Source organism: Malaclemys terrapin, chromosome 3 (assembly GCF_027887155.1).
Source record: "Malaclemys terrapin pileata isolate rMalTer1 chromosome 3, rMalTer1.hap1, whole genome shotgun sequence".
Taxonomy (NCBI): Eukaryota; Metazoa; Chordata; order Testudines; family Emydidae; genus Malaclemys; species Malaclemys terrapin.
The window spans coordinates 173535136-173552067 of NC_071507.1; the positions used below are offsets into that span (position 1 = coordinate 173535136).

Here is a 16932-nt window from a genome sequence, read left to right on the forward strand (position 1 = left end):
TATTAAACACACATTTGCTTCTGTTTTTATTTCAATGCCACAAGTAAGCCAAAGGCTGGTTTGTAGGCACTGTGCTCTTTGCAACATAAATAGGTAACTAAATGGTTCAGTAATGGAGTAAGTAGCTTTGATCCCAGATTCCACAGGATAATTAGAAACAAACCTTTAAGATAATTATTTGTAAGAATATGCCCAATAATTATTAATCACTAACACTAACACACATCCCCTTCCATAGATTTATAACCAATTTATACCCTGTAGCTAGAGAACTGGACATACTGTTAAAATCTGATACATTATTTTAAAGACCTAATGCAAATCTAGATATTATTCTTATAATCTCTCATAGTGCTTTCCATTTTCAAATTAATTTACAAACATCAGTTAATGTTCACAATGAGCCTTTGAGTAAAGCATTATAGAATCATAGAATCTTAGAATATCAGGGTTGGAAGGGTCCTCAGGAGGTCATCTAGTCCAACCCCCTGCTCAAAGCAGGACCAATCCACAACTAAGTCATCCCAGCCAGGGCTTTGTCAAGCCCGACCTTAAAAACCTCTAAGGAAGGAGATTCCACAACCTCCCTAGGTAACCCATTCCAGTGCTTCACCACCCTCCTAGTGAAAAAGTTTTTCCTAATATCCAACCTAAACCTCCCCCACTGCAACTTGAGACCATTACTCCTTGTTCTGTCATCTGCTACCACTGAGAACAGTCTAGATCCATCCTCTTTGGAACCAGGCTCCTAGAGTTTATATGGAAGAAACAAAGATGCTAAATGATATGCCTGAAACACAGTTAATCAGTATCAGAACAGGGATTAATAGTATCACAAATAATAAACAATTAATAATTCTATGAAATAACTGTTCACTTCCAGCATTTTTTTTTTCTTATAGTGGGGTTTGCAGAATGAGGAGTGGGGAGGAGGTATTTGCAAACCACAGTGATCACAAGGAACAGTGGTGAAAACTAAGGCCAACTATGGTACCTGGATCCTGAAACCTTTTGTTCTGAATGTGTTTACTGAAGTTATGTGGTAGATACACACTCACTCACTTTTTCCTAGCTGGAACTGGAAGATATATTTTTTTGGTGGAAAAAAGAAAAGATTATGGGTGAGGCAGTTACTACTTGTAATGACTCAGCAGCTGGGAGATGCATTGCCATCTGCTGCTAAGGCAGTTTAATGGCTCAGTCCAAAATTTTAAAAAAATGGGTGACTAAGGTTAGGGCCCCATAATCCTTATTTGGGTGCTTTAATATGGATTTAGGAGCCTGATATTAAGCACTCTATTTTGCAAATTTTGGACTTAGAACTTGAAGTCACTGTCAAAACTGATCAGGCCCAAGTCATATGAAGGGAACATGGAGCTAGGAGTTTGGATCTGCCTACATAAAACTATTTTGGTTTTATCATTCCAAGTGTGAAGGACACACACAAATGAAATAGAGAGTCTCTTATTTCAGTAATAACTCCAATAAAGTCAGGATATGGGAGTTCTTTACCGGCATTGTGTGGAAAGAAAGGGGAATCTAGATTTATTGTGGCATTGCCCAAAAAAAACAGATACTGGGAAGAGGAAGCTAAATATAATTTTAAATACAAATCTACTGAGAGATCTGATATCAAAGGAGTGCTCTGATTAGCAAATATATAAATGAATAAATCTGAAAGTTGTTAGGGGTTTGTGTCCTCCAAAACAGTTCTGAGTAAGAACATCTTCATTTGTGAAAAGAACATTTGCAAGAAACTGAAAATCATCTATCAGTCTGAACATTGAGGACTGAAATAATGAAATGAGTGAACTTGTGGCATTTGAAGGGATACTGTTTAAGAGGAAGAACAAATAATTTTGAATAAACATGGAGTGTTTTTGCACCTTTTATATGACCTTTAACAGTCATAACAGATCAAATCCAGAAGTATTTACAGTTTTATCTGAGGAAAAAAAATAAGTAAAAGCTGAGTAAGGACTTTAGGCTCTGTCTGTCTGATCATACTTCCAGTGTACTGTACTGTCACTGTTGTACTGCTTCTAATATAGTTGTAACGGATATTTTTAAATACCCTTTTATTCCAAGTTCTAGTTTTACATTTTTAGATCCATATTGCAGCTTTAAGCCTCTCTTAAGGTGCAATTTTGCCAGGAGTGTCAGGGGAGCAAAGTGTGGCAGTTGTTATACTCTTTGAAAGGGGGTAGTATATGTTCCACTCTGCAGTCTTCACCTGCCTAGCTCCTAGCTCTTTGCCACTGTGGGGAGAGAAGACTTCTCCCTAGTCCCTTCCAGCCCCATAATCAGGGCCTGAGACACAAGACTCTAGCAGACTATTCAGAGGGTGATCTCAAGGTTGAGATTACAGAATGCTTCTGCTTGAGAAGATGATGAGCTACTTGTAGCTTTCCTTCTCTTTTACAGTTCTGCACCTTCAAAGGGCTAGTCCCAGTTTTGCCCTGAGGGCCATACTCTGCCCTTAGAATTGAACACAAAGGGAATTGTGCCTGCATATCTGAAAGCGGAACTCAACCCCTTGTATTGTGATAAAAAAATAAAGTAAATGACAAAACATGTATAATTTGGCATATTGATCCAAAATGTTAGCATACCTGAATGCTTGTGATCATGTCATTATATTCTTCATGGAAAAAAGATTAAACTTATTTGTCTTTGTAATTTTCCAAGCACTATGTCTCTTGGAAAATTGATGCCTATAACTTACTTTTAGTAAAAATGTACAAACACTGTTCAGGTCATTAAAATACAGTAAAAAAGTCAACTTGAGATTTAATAGAACTTACAGTAAAGGAAAGTGTGCATGTCAAAACTATTCTTTATACATTTTCCGTGTGTGAGATTAAAACTGAGAGCAAAGAAAGAGTGATAAATGTTAGTAATGGGATTGCAACTGAAAGTGCAAGGGACTGATCGTTATCTTTTTTTTATAGGTTGAGGAAGGTGGCAGTCCCTATGAGGATATTGAGAAAAAGGTTTGTATAAAAAAGAATGTCAGGTTACTGTTTTTCTGTATAGGAAAGGAAATATGAAACAATAAGCTGAGTACAGTACTGTAGGTTAGAAGGAAATTTATATGTATTCCTAACTGTTTGTTTGAGCAATAGTTCAACTAGAAAACAATACATCTCAAGTGCAATAGCACTCCTAATTACTGTGGGCTAGATTGTATTGATGACCACATAAGTAAATGAGTAACCATGGACTATTCATTTGAGTAAGTACCCACCATAAGAACGGCCATACTGGGTCAGACCAAAGATCCATCTAGCCCAGTATCCTGTCTTCCAACAGTGGCCAATGCCAGGTGCCCCAGAGGGAATGAACAGAACAGGTAATCATCAAGTGATCCTTCCCGTAGCCCATTCCCAGCTTCTGGCAAAGAGACTAGGGACACCATCCCTGCCCATCCTGGCTAATAGCCATTGATAGACCTATCCTCCAGGAATTTCTCTAGTTCTTTTTTGAACCCTGTTATAGTCTTGGCCTTCACAACATCCTCCGGCAAGGAGTTCCACAGGTTGACTGCGTTGTGTGGAAAAAATGCTTCCTTTTGTTTGTTTTTAAACCTGCTGCCTATTAATTTCATTTGGTGGCCCCTACTTCTTGTGTTATGAGAAGGAATAAATAACACTTCTTTTACTTTCTTCACACCAGTCATGATTTTATAGACCTCTATCCTATCCTCCCTTAGTTGTCTCTTTTACAAGCTGAAAAGTCCCAGGCTTATTAATCTCTCCTCATACAGCAGCCGTTCCCTAATCATTTTTGATGCCCTTTTCTGAACCTTTTCTAATTCCAATATATCTTTTTTGAGATGTGGTGACCACATCTGCATGCAGTATTCAAGATGTGGGCGTATCATGAATTTATATAGAGGCAATATATAACCATGTAACAAGGTTGGAACTCACCACCGCAGCGCCTCCTACTGGTTATTCTGGGAATTAGCTCAGTCCAGTGGAGCGTCCCCTCTCAGTGGTATCCCGCCCATTGTCTTGCCCTTGGTTGACTTCTGAGCCCACGTCGCTAACTAACTCACGGCGTCCTCTTCAGGACCACTGCCCTCCAGCAGTGCCCCTTAGTCCTTACACACCCCCTTCTGGGGGGGTATATGGTCAATCAGCAGTCTCTATGTCCAGCCACTGTGGTCAGCCACACACCCCAAACTCTAATCCCTCCTGTCAGGGATCTGGTGTGGTCTATAATGGCTGCTCCCTATGGCCAATGGTTGGGCGTGGGGGAAGTAGGGGGACCCAGGCCCACCCTCTACTCTGGGTTCCGGCCCAGGGACCCTCTGGCGGCAGTCTCGCTGTCCTCCTTCTCTCCCCTCCGTCTGTCCATTTCCCTGGGCTGCTTCCCCTACGGCCCCTTGCACCCGCTAGGCCCTTCCCTTCAGGGCCTGCAGCCTGGTAGGCCTCAGGCTAGAACTCCTCTTTGCTCCCCGAGCCTGGCCAGCACTGCGCTGTCCATGGTGCTAGTCTCCCTGCTCTGGAGACTGACCTTCCCCTCTCAAAGGCCCAGGACAGACTGACTGCGCCCTTCTGGGGCAGCCTTCTTATAGGGATGAGCCTGGTCCTGATTGGCTCCCAATAAGCGCTTCTCCCATTGGCTGTGCGTTTGCGCAGGCCCACTGGCCTGCCGCAGCCCATACTCTCACGGAGTGGGGCAGCCGCCCCACTACAAATCACCATAAGTTTCCCCATCTGAGGCAGAAAGACAGCTTGATTGCTTATAGATTATAAGCTCTTTGGGACAAGGACCATCTTTTTGTTTCGTTTGCCAAGCACTAGCACATCAGAGTCCTGGTGTATGACTAGTAATACAAAGTATTATAATAATAATAGCAGAGGCAATGCTTGGGAGGCACGTTGGGTCATATGCCCCCTCCCCCCCACCCCAGATTTGCGGCTTGGCTTGTACTGAGCATGGTCAGTAACACTGCTGAAGCGGGCTGCCCTCACTCTGCCCCTCCCCCGCAACTATCGGCAGGCATGGGTCCTCTCTGAATAATAGATTTTCAAAAACTTTTGTAGTGTACGATTATCTTTACCACATACTAAGATAGACTTATCAAGTCCCAGTGGAAGATTATGAAACTGTATGAGCAATATGCAGTTACTGCTGAAATTCTGTGACAGAGTTTCTGGTAATATGGGGAAAAAACATGTATATTCAAAAACATAATACAACTTTTTGCAATGAGAAGACATAACTAAAAATTGTATTTTGAAATGAAATGTCAAATTGTTTCGTTTTGATGGCAAATGTCAATATTTTTTCTTTTGACATATACTCAGACTTTTTGGGAATATTTTGATCTATGGATTATTTATTATTTTATTTATTTATTATCCTCATTGATATTTTGAGTTTCTGTTCCAGTTTAGAACAGAAACTAATTTCAAAATGTTGAAATTTCCCCATGGGACAAAAATTCCATTTCACGTCCAGCTCTAGCAATAAGCAACTAAAGTATCGTTCCTGTTGTTAGCAGTAGTGTGTTTAGTTCATGGAGGATGGGTCCATCAATGGTTATTAGCCAAGAAGGTCAGGGACTCAATCCCATGCTGAGGGTGTCCCTAAACCTCCAAGTGACGGGGAATGGATCACTTGAAATTGCTCTGTTTTGTTCATTTCCTCTGAAACACCTAGCACAGGCCACTGTCAGAGACAGGATACTGGGGTAGATGGACCATTGGTCTGACCCGCTATGGCCGTTCTTACGTTGTTATATTTTTCACTCTGTTTTTTAAACTTGAAGTGGGGTTGTACTCTGAAAAAATGGCACCATGGAGTTCCATATTTACTGCCTGTCAGTGATTTTCAGAATCAATTTTCTCATTTTACAAATAAAAAGGAGGCTTATCTAATTGCTAGTTCTGTAAACTTAGCCTAATATCTGAAAACCAAGCTCATTTTTGCAACATCATTAAAAATAAAGATTCTGCATTTGGAATTCAAGGCTTGATCCCGTAAAACCTTAATCATGTGATTACGCCTCACTCATATGAGCAGTCATGTTGACTGAAATAGTATTACTTTTGGGGGTAAAGTTTGCAGGAATGAGCCCTAAATTAGAGATTCTGCTGATATCCATAAAGCAAAATAAAGTCCAGGCCCTTCCCCATAGCTCTATTGGCTTTTCAGTACTAATTAAAGTAAAAGGTAATACAAACTTAATTTTGTCACACTAAGCAGTTATGACTCAAGTTATAATCAAGGAACAGATATATTGAGTAAGATTATGCTAGGTCAGATTTTCCACTATGTTACACCAGTTTTACATCGGTGTTACTCTATCACATGTCTTCCCATTACAAAGCAGATCAGGTGGGCTAACACAGGGGCTGCTCTATTGGAGAGAGATTTAGAGCACACTTCTGATCTCCTGATTTCCAGAGGATTTTCAGGGGCATGATGAATCTCATTCATGGGTATGGAAAGGGTAATGTTGCAGGCAGCAAAGAAACTGGGTTTTCAAATAGGGGTAGAAACAGAGGTTTTGTGGGGGCAAACCCTAGGAATAAGTGAAGCTTAGGAGAAAATTTAGGCTGAAATATACCGTTAAGTTAACAATAAAGACAAATCCCAGGAAGGTGAGTTTGGACACCAATCCATTGTGCATGTGTGCTGTGAAACAGGGATTTTCCCATTTTACATACATGGAGGATTCAAAGAGACTTTCATCTGTCACTTGTGTCCCCTGTGCACCAGCTGGTTATAGTAATCATTCCTCTGCTCTTTTCTTGTGCCCCAGTGGTCACCAGTAGGACAGGAAGTGGCAGGGTAGGATGAGCCTACTACACTTGGTTTAGGGGTGTAGCAGCAGGTGCACGCCCCCTGATCACTGGGAACTCCCTGAGGCCTTTCTGTGCTTCCACTGGGTAATGGGGCTCCACTGTTCAGATACCACAGTTTGTTATACAAACTTAGACCAAAGGGTCATACGCTTCCTAATTGCTGTAGGCTGAGTTGTGCACCCAATGAGAGAGAGCAACATATGAAGCTGCTGCCTTTGACACATATAGGCAACTTCAGGGTGGGGCAGATTCCTTTGTCTGCAACAGTTTGGTGAGGGGGATGGGATGTGTAGGGAGTAGTGTAGGCTGGGGACCAGTAGTGGGCAATGCTACAGATTCTAACAAGTGCCCCTTCCTGGCCACCCACTAGGACTGCTGTGAGGGGAATCCAAGCCCTTTTGCTCTGGATCCCCAGGGTGTTTCAAGTTCCTGGAGTCTGAATGCAGTCCAGCTACTGCTCTCAATCTTAGGCACACTCTCAGAGTGCAGACCTTCTATCTAGGACCCCCTCCACATGTTGGAATCTGCTGTGCCACTGCCTGGCCTCTCTGGGCACAGCTCTGGCCCTTCAGACTTCCCTGTACTTAAACACACCACTCTTCCAATAGTCCTCTGAAGGGGGTGAAGCTTTTGGTTTACAGTTTAACACTTACAGAGGCGGTCAGTAGTTAATGGAATGCTTTACGAAATTGCATGTCATCCTTAGGCAGGGACCATGCTAATCATCTGTGTACCATTCCAATTTTAGTATATGTGCTGGTGACACAAGCAATGGTTGTGAAACAGACAAAACACACACACATACTGTGTACAAACTATCACCTCTATGCTTATTACTTAACTGATAAAGCACCGGAGAGAACAGATCATACAAAATAATAAAACATCCAAAAAGCAACGTCCCTCTGTTGGAAGTCCTTGGGGGGATCATCTGTGTTCCGGCCAGTACGTAAGCAGGCAGGCAGCGTCCTCCACCTCCTTGACAACCCTGGCCCTGCAGCAGCCTCCCTTCACCTTAATCTGGTGCAAAATGGTTCTTAGTCTCAGGTCTAGTCCACCCTACAGACTGTTGACCCGTTCTTTCCCCGCTACCCAGAACACACAGGTTAACAGACTCTTGAGCTGAAGAAATATGTTGATTATTTGCTGCTTCAGTGAGTGATCACTCCACTGTGTATTCCACCGATCACCCCCACAGGCTATTCTTGCAGTTGGGGATTTGCTGCTATGCAGGGAGGCTGTGGCTATACCCCTTTTTTTCTCAGATATAAGGGTGTTGGTCTGTTATGTATGGTGGCTCTGTGCCATCAGAGGAGACCCCTATACAGAAGGACTCCTCCACTGACCAGATCTGCCAGCTTTTAGGTAGCTGTGCACCAGGAAAAAAGCACAAAGCTACCGTAATGGAATTTGTCTCAATTTTTGGTTTTTGTTGGAATGGGCACAAAGGCCAAAAAACTACATGACCGGTTTCATTTTAACCAATCTCCATCCAGTTGATCCACTGCCTCATATTAGGGCAAACTTCTACTTTTCAACAGGGGTTTTAGAGTTCAGGACAATTGCATCTGTATTCCCCTTCTCTGGTCCCTTGAGGGCACCCGCTGTAGGCTCCAGGCTCCTCAGCCATTACCTCTCCTGGGAGTGTCGCTCGCTTCTGACTGGGGATTTCTCCAGGCTGCACAGCTGGCTGCCTACACTGTAATGTTCCCAGCAAGTCAGGCTGCCTAAATAGGCCAGCGTCTTCACTTTGCTTTTTCTTTGAAGACGATGGAAAGTTGTAACTGCCAGAAGTTATAAGTTACCACACAGCTCTTTATAAGCAAGCACATTTATTCTTAAGGTGAAATCATTGCAGAGAAATCATGTTTAAAACAATAAAAGAACCTAAACACATGCTAAAAAGCTTACCAAAGGTCACCCCAACTCTAGCCTCAGGCTCGGACAGGTGTCAGCTCTTCTAACACTTTCCTAAGAATTGCCCCTTCCTGCAAAAGGTTCTGTCTGTTTGCTGAATCAGACAGAAAACACTGTCAGTTTAAACTCAGGCATTTATCGAAAAGTCCTTTCTTTGTCTGTTGGCCTGTGGAGAATCCAGTTTGAACTAGTGTAGGTGAACCTCCCCAGTAGGTGGTACTTTCTGGAGATGTTACAACCTGAGTGAATTTTCTGGACCCCCCCCCTCCCCTCCCCCCCCCCCACTGTTCTTAGTATCTGGAGGACTGTGGTTACCCTCCCTCAAGGAACTACATACAATCCCTGGCTCACAGTGACAAAGTTAATATAATAAGATCTCCCAAAGATATTGCAGGAAATTGTCATATTTGGCACAAGGGCTCTCTCTAAATACACACAATAATACTTAGCATTATACAGGGCTTAACCTCTTTGCTTTACAAACATTAGCTAATTCATGCATCTTTTTTTCAAATTAATTAACAGTAATAGATTTCACTGTGCTATTGACTACAGCCAATCACGTTTTAATGACTAGGTGAAATAGATTATATGTAATACTTGAATAATTTTTATGAGGTGCAGTGCATCAACATTTGGAAGCCTTATCTTGCATTACTGATGATCAGCATCAGGAACATACTGTAGAACTTGAGCTTGAGTGTGACAGGGTGTACCAGGCCCTTTGAGGTCCCCTGCTGGAGGCCTCGCGGTCCTATCACACCCCGCCCTAGAAAAGAAGCAGTGAAGGTGAGTCCTCCAGTCCAGCCTAGAGAGGCTGCAGGGAAGCAGCCAATCAGACAACAGCAGGCTCAGTTAAAAGGAGCTGCAGGGCCTGAGCAGATCAGTTGCTGGCTGGGACCAGAAGGGTAAAGAGGAAGGGGTTATGTGGGAAGCGGCCCAGGGAATAGCAGCAGCAATGGAGTTAAAGGAAGCAGCTTGTGGCTGCTATTTGTAGAGTGCCTGTGTTGGCATCCTGAATAATGGGCAGACCCAGCCCCCGCCACTCTCCCAAGCCTCGAGAAGGGGACAAGTTTCATGTAGAAGCCCAAGCATAGGGCTGGAATTTAAAGGGCTCTAGGGCTGAAGACCATGCAGAGGGCCAATCATTTGTTGGACTTTGTTACCCCAAGAAGGGACTGAACTTGAAGGAGTGATCTGGCTGGAGAGATGGGGCAATAAAAACTGAAAAGGCAGAGTCTCCAGAGATGAAGCCCTGGGCGCATTGCTCTATACCAGGGCAGGTATGGATTTAAAGCTAGCCGAGAAGGGGCTGAGGACTGAGCCCAGAGACAGGCTAAAGACTAACAAGGGCACAGGGATAGGAAGGGATTTGTTTGTGCATAGAGACTGTGTGTGACTTGGCAGAGGCTGGGCCACTGAAGTCCCACCTGACAAGGTTAACAACCCACAGGGGGTGTCGGAGTAGAGAGAGATAGATTGAGTGCAGGTTCACATGGAACCGACAGGACGTGCTCACAAGAAATGAGTGCGTCCCATCACAGTGAGTTGTCATGATATGTCATGTTCCAGGAATGATTTGTTTAAGTCTATTCACTGTATTAGAAACATGATCATACATGCTGTCCCCTATGGGAATTTTGGCATTGAAACTTGGCTAATGCTTAGGAGAAATGTACAATTACCCATTGTTAAGAGGTAATATCTTCCTATAGTATACAAAAATCACTTAATAAAACTCATTAGGATTAAAAATATGATAGAGAAGCTGTCAAACATTTGTAGAGTTCAGAGTGAAAAATTTGTGTTTCAGAAGTAGTAAACAAATTAAATATATATCCAGCAGCCCATTAACAGTCACCAATTCAGGAAAGCATCTTGATTCAGTGTACCACTTAAGCATGTTCTTAACTTTAAGCATGTGCCTGAGTCCCATTGATGTCAATGGGACTCAAATACACACTTAAAGTAAAGTATGACCATAGGTTTGGTCCTGACTAGGGACAGAGTAGAGCACATGCATAAGTTCTTTCCTGACACAAGGCCTTAAACAACTTTATGTTAGAGTAAAATGTTGTTAACCTGAGTAAAATAGTTTACATCTTTTACTTCTGATTCTAATGAAGGGAATGTGTGTGTGTGTGTGTGTATCGCTAATGTATATTTAGTTTAGTTTCATGTGACACCAGTACACTAGTTTAACCTACGTCAGCATGATTATCCTTTAGTAGTTACAATTCATTATGTCCTGTGGACCAAATTCTGCTTTCAGCTATACCCTCTATCATTTATGGGGTTTGGATCTGTGCATGTTACTAGCTTTTAAGAATTCTAATTCAGATAATCTCTGTAATATGTTGTAGAACACATTATATATAAAATATTATTAATTTGCAAAAACAACAGATATAAGATACATAGATGCTTCAAGGAAACTCTAAGGGAAAAGTGGAGAAGAGTTTAATACTCAGAAAGGGAATATGATAACAATTGTACACCTCTACCTTGATATAACGCTGTCCTCAGGAGCCAAAAAATCTTACCGCGTTATAGGTGAAACTGCGTTATATTGAACTTGCTTTGATCCACCGGCGTGCACAGCCCCGCCCCCCCGGAACACTGCTTTACTGTGTTATATCCAAATTCATGTTATATCGGATCGCGTTATATCGAGGTAGTGGTGTATTTGAAATGTACATTTGAAATAGGTTTGCGGGTTTTGTAACTTAAAGCAAAACTTGATTTTTGGATGTTTAAAATCTAATACCCAAAAAGAATTTTATAGTTTGTTTGTTACAAATCTTCCTTTATGAGTATTAAACTCTTCCCTATTTTTTGTGTCTAAAAATATGAAGGTTAATGTTTGTAAAATGCTTTGAGACCCTCAGCTAAAGGTGACAAGTACCATGGAGAAATTATTATTTTTCCCTCTCATGAAAATTTTAAATTGAAAATTAGATATTTGCACTGGCTATATTATCAATGTGTACAGCTGTTTACGTAGGTTTAAACAAGTTATGGGACTTGAGTATATGCAAAAAACTATAACAATAATTGATTTTTTTTGGTTGCTTTATTAGTATACTAGCAAAGGGTTTCACTTTAATTAATATTGTTTGAACTGCCAATAAAACTCAGATTGTTTGATCAAGTGTCTCTTGCATTGAAATTTTGTGATTAAAAAAATCAAAGCCACATTGATTCTGTTTATTGATTTAATAATATGTTGCCCTTACAGTATCTTAATTTTTTTTCTCCACTTATTTTCTTTATACTGTTCTGTGGCTACATTTAAGTATTTTAATATTTCCCACCTAGACAAGGTCACCATTGATCACCTAGAAGTCGTATAAACTAAGAATCAGTTATCAATAATGCTAAACAGGAAAACAATGGAAAGAACATTCAAAACTGAACTTTTAAATGTCCTATCCATCCATTTAGGTTTTTATCCATATTCCTTAGTGAAGGAACAGAAGTTCGACACCATGTTGAGTCAAGCACAAGGGTTTATTACGCACAGCGCTGGCGGAGTGTCACTTTGCTTATTAGGCTCAGTGAGACACTGCTAAACAATTGATTACAATAGATTATATAGGGTGCCAATGGGCGGAGAGAAGCGACGGGGTGGGAGTTCTCGAGCCCCTGCATAGGTTCTAGCAGCAAGACAAGATTAGCATAATAAGCCAATAGTCTAAAAGATTACATAATAGCTCCGCCCATAGCTCAGGTCAACATGTTTGCTAATACACAGGTGTTATTCCTCAGAATTCTCCTCTTGCAATGTGTAAGTTAAATCCTGATTTCAGGTCCATAGCGATGACAGCAGCTCTTTCCAGACAGGTTGGTCCACAGGTACATTTCTGGAGGGTTTAAAGCAAAAAGAACAGTAAACAGTACACAACCATACACAACTGTGTGTGATTCACCCTTGCATTTCTACAAACTAGGATTGGCATCTGTGAGGGAGGATGCATCTGTGAAAGGGAGGATACTATAACTCACGCTATCATGTTAGGCCTCTCTCTGAACTCTGGTTGGCATTTGGGGAGTATGTACCATTACCTTCTTCCTGAACCAGGGAGCAGACTTTAAGGTTCTTCTCAGTCAGTTGTGTGCCTGTACCTCCTGATAGGCCCCCCAATTACTGCTCTCCATCTGCGATTATGCTGACTCAGCTTATCTCATGTATAGTTGAAACAAACAAGGTTGTCTCCTGTTTATCCCAGCTTTCTTTTAGCCATGGTCAGGCTTGACAAAGCCCTGGCTGGGATGATTTAGTTGGTGTTGGTCCTGCTTTGAGCAGGGGGTTGGACTAGATGACCTCCTGAGGTCCCTTCCAACCCTGGTATTCTATGATTCTATGTATTGACCATTGTTAACTAGGCCTCAGACCAAGCCATTGAATTTAGGCCTATGTGAAAGATTCTTACAAAGACTGTGGTCAAGATCTTACATACGTATTATTGGGATTTTGGCCCTTCACTTAGCATATCATCCATCTGTAGAGGAATATCAAGTCATTAATGCAACAATGAGTTAGAGCAGTCACAGGCGCCGGCCTCTATTTTTCTAATGAGCAGTGGTGCGCAAACTAGGAAGCACACCCCTCTTGTGGGGCACAAGAGGTTCTTTGGGGAGGCACAAAGGAACTGGGATCCTGCAGGACTCGCTGCCATAATAGCAGGACTTGGATAAAAAATAGAGTGGGTATTGCAGGGTGGTACGGGAGCAGGATTAAAAAAAGATAGTCCTCCTGTGCCACAAACAACATGAATGTCCCGATCAGCAGCCGCACCTCTCCCATCACCCAGCTATGAAGGCAGCACTGCTGCCAGCAGAAGCAGCATTGCCACCCTTACTTCTGCTGGCCTTCAGAACGGGCGATGGGGGAGTGTGGGGACAAATTCTGTGAATAGTAAGGGTGGCACAACTCCAAAAGTTTGCACACTCACTTAGGAGTTCTCTTACAGCCTAATGCTGTAATAGCTCCCGATAAGGAAGTTTTTCACTATATCTAACCTTCCTTGATTCCATCCAATTACTCCAAATTACACCTAAGTAATTCTCTTTTATCTTTTGGGCCAAATTCTTCCTTGGAAATTATTCTGGACATTCCCACTAACTTTGGTGGGAATTGCATTTGTATGTCCAAGAAAATAATTTAAATTGTGTTTGAATTTGGTTTTTTGTATGCTTCAGATATTTGTAGACAGCTAGCAAGTCTCCCCTCATTTTCTTGTAGCCTTTCTATCCACGTTAGCTGTTTTAATTTTTCCTTATAAGTCAATCCATCACAGTCTCTGAACCTGTTGCATAGAAAAATATTGATGATTTTTATTTCAGGAAAAGAAGAAAGAATGGAGCTTCAAAAATATGTTTGGATTCTTTCTCAAAAAGCCTGGAGAAGGTACGTTATGCAGTTATTAATGGATTAGAAAGAACTCCTGCACAAAACAGATTTACAATAGAAAACTAATACAATCATCCTAATTTTGTGTTAGATGTAGCAGACTTTCACCTTCCTGCATAAACACTCCCAGTCAAATCTCTGATTGTAGGTTTCATACACTGAATGATGTAGATTAGGAATCTCTTGAATCAGCAGATTTGAAATTTGAGCTGCAAGCCAGCATGTATAAGTGTATTGAACTGGCTGATGAGAGTCTGAGTGAAAAAAGGACTTAGCAACAGTTTTCCCCCTGCTGCTAAATTATGAATTTGCTCTTTGTCAGATTGTTAGCCAACTTTATTTCAAAGTTATTTTTATGCTGTCTCATATAGCTAATAGGTTGGCTAGTACCTAGACTTTGGCTGTCCGCCTTGGCGTGGCAGCAGCAGCACAGAAGTAAGGGTGGCAATGGGGAGTTAAGTTTGCTATGAAAAGTGATATTGACAAATATCAGTTTTCACATTGCCTCCCTTACTTCTGTGTTGCTGCTGACAGCGGTGCTGCCTTCAGAGCTGGGTGCCTGGCCAGCAGCTGCTGCACTCTTCTCTGCCTTCAGAGCTGGGTTGCTGTATGTGTACTTGGTGTGTGTGTAAATGACGGCAGACACAAAGAAAGGGGGCCCAATCAAATAGTTTGAGAACCACTGCTATAGAGGGCTCATGGAATAATTCCACGTTGACAGCTATAGCCTGAACCCTAACTCTTGCCAGTTCTCTTGTGAATGCGTGCCACTGGAGCACAGGTGAATGGAAAAGAGCGTGGATGGTATGACACAAGCCATCACCACGGAAAATAATTCATGCCCTGATCTGATGATGGAGGAAAGTTTTACAGTGAGGGGAAAGGGCAAAGCCACCGGTATAGTGATGCTGGTGGTTGTAGTCACACATCTGAATGTAGGTGGCTCACAACACCAATTATAAATGCTTCATGGAATATTAGGACTTTATGCAACAACTCTACCACCAGCCGACCTGAGAGAGGCACAGCACTTGTAAGGAAACTGGCGAGGATTAGGATTGACAGTGTTGCACTTGGTGAAACCAGACTCTCTGACAAAGGGCAACTCGCAGAGGTCAGAGCAGGGTACATATTCTTCTCGTGAGGTCACCATCCTCAGAGCCACAACAATTGGGTGTTGGCTTTGCCATTAGCAACTCCAGTGCTTCCACGTTCAAAAGTCTATCTAATGGCATAAGTGATAATCTTATGGCTCTGTGGTTGGCATTGAAACATAAGTGGTATGTTACTATCATTAGCGCTTGTACTCCTATCATGACAAATGCCGACAATGAGAAAGAAAAGTTCTATAGTGACTTAGACAAACTTATTGTGTCTACATCAGTATCAAACTGATTATCATGGAGGACCTTAATACAAGGGTTGGCAGTAACATGGAAATCTGGCAGCCTGCCATTGGACAGTATGGCACTGGAAAAGAGAATAGCAATGGAAACTCTGCTACTTAGTGACTGTTAAGTGGCAATTAGTGATCACAAATATGTTTTTCTACCTACCAGACAAAAAACAAAAACAAAAAGAGATCATGGATGCACTCAAGACCCAAACAATGGGATCTTATTGACTACCATCCATCCGTAAGATCTACAGGATGTACAAATCATTGCAGCCATGCGTAGGGCAGACTGCTAGACAGACCATTACATGATCTGCTCCAAACTATTACTAGTAAGTCGACCAGTGTGTCATAAGTCATCTAAGCCAATCAGACTACTTAACATAAAGCGATTACAAGATGAAGCTACACAAGTGGAGCTCTGTAATAATATTACTGCAGCTTTGTCTGATTGTGCTGGCTTGGCTACTACTGCTAATGTAAACAGTGGGTGGGCTACTTTTCATGACATGGTACATCAAGCTGCTCCTGACAATTTGGGTATAGCAAAATGACATCATCGATTAGTTTGACAAGAGTGGTCCAGAAATTCAACAGCTACTCACTAAAAAAACATGAGCTGCATCCTCAAATTGTTGCATCCCATGTCCCTGTAGGTAGTTATAATATACAAGAATCTGTGTCATGAGTAGGGATCCTAATTTTCCATGTTAAAAAACACAAAGTTCTCCAATTAAAAAAAAAAAAAGAATCTTCATTTTTCTGTGATTAAAATGAAACACCGAACTTTAGTTTCCCTAGCTACAATATATAAGGTATCAGTTAAACACAATATTTTATTGATATATTTACAATTTTTAAGCAAGTTTGAAGCCTACTAGTGCCATCAATCATTATAATAAATTAATAGAATTGCAATGTATATTTGTCTGCATTCAAACATAATCTACAGCCTTGCTGTATATGGTATAGAACAGCACATTAACATCAATGTGAAATTTGTCCTTGCCAAACTCAGTCTTTAGGGGTGATTTTTAAAGTTTTCAGCATCTTTTCATAACTTTAATTACTCATGTTTGGAGGCTGAAGAGAAATTTGAGATGCATTAAATTCTTATATGCTATGGAATAACCTTTATACACTGGAAGCAGTTTATTGGTGTATGTTTAGCCATGTAAATTTAAATCACATTCAAAAATCAGCCACAAGAGGGGGAGGTTGCTCACACTGAATAAGTGACACTGGTTCTTTCAGTAAAATTTAGTTAATAGATGTTTTTATTTTTTCACAAAATGTAAAAATTAAAGATTCTATACAAATGCAAATTCCACATTTTTCTGTGAGAAATGGATTTCTAGGATCCCTGCTCATGAGATCCAATCTAA

General features: G+C 41.4%; 1 protein-coding gene and 1 non-coding gene across 4 annotated transcripts in view; one reads left to right on the top strand and one right to left on the bottom strand.

The window, feature by feature from the left end:
- Window positions 1–16932, top strand: part of DCDC2C (doublecortin domain containing 2C) — a 104898-nt gene that overhangs the window by 80628 nt on the left and 7338 nt on the right. For all 3 annotated transcript variants that reach the window (XM_054023457.1, XM_054023458.1, XM_054023459.1), the window contains exons 10-11: window positions 2952–2993; window positions 14085–14148. In XM_054023457.1, coding sequence (XP_053879432.1) covers window positions 2952–2993; window positions 14085–14148 — 106 coding nt within the window. The remainder of the gene's footprint in view (window positions 1–2951; window positions 2994–14084; window positions 14149–16932) is intronic.
- On the bottom strand, window positions 7487–7593 carry LOC128835185 (U6 spliceosomal RNA). Its single transcript, XR_008444602.1, has one exon. It is a non-coding gene; the product is annotated as a U6 spliceosomal RNA (small nuclear RNA).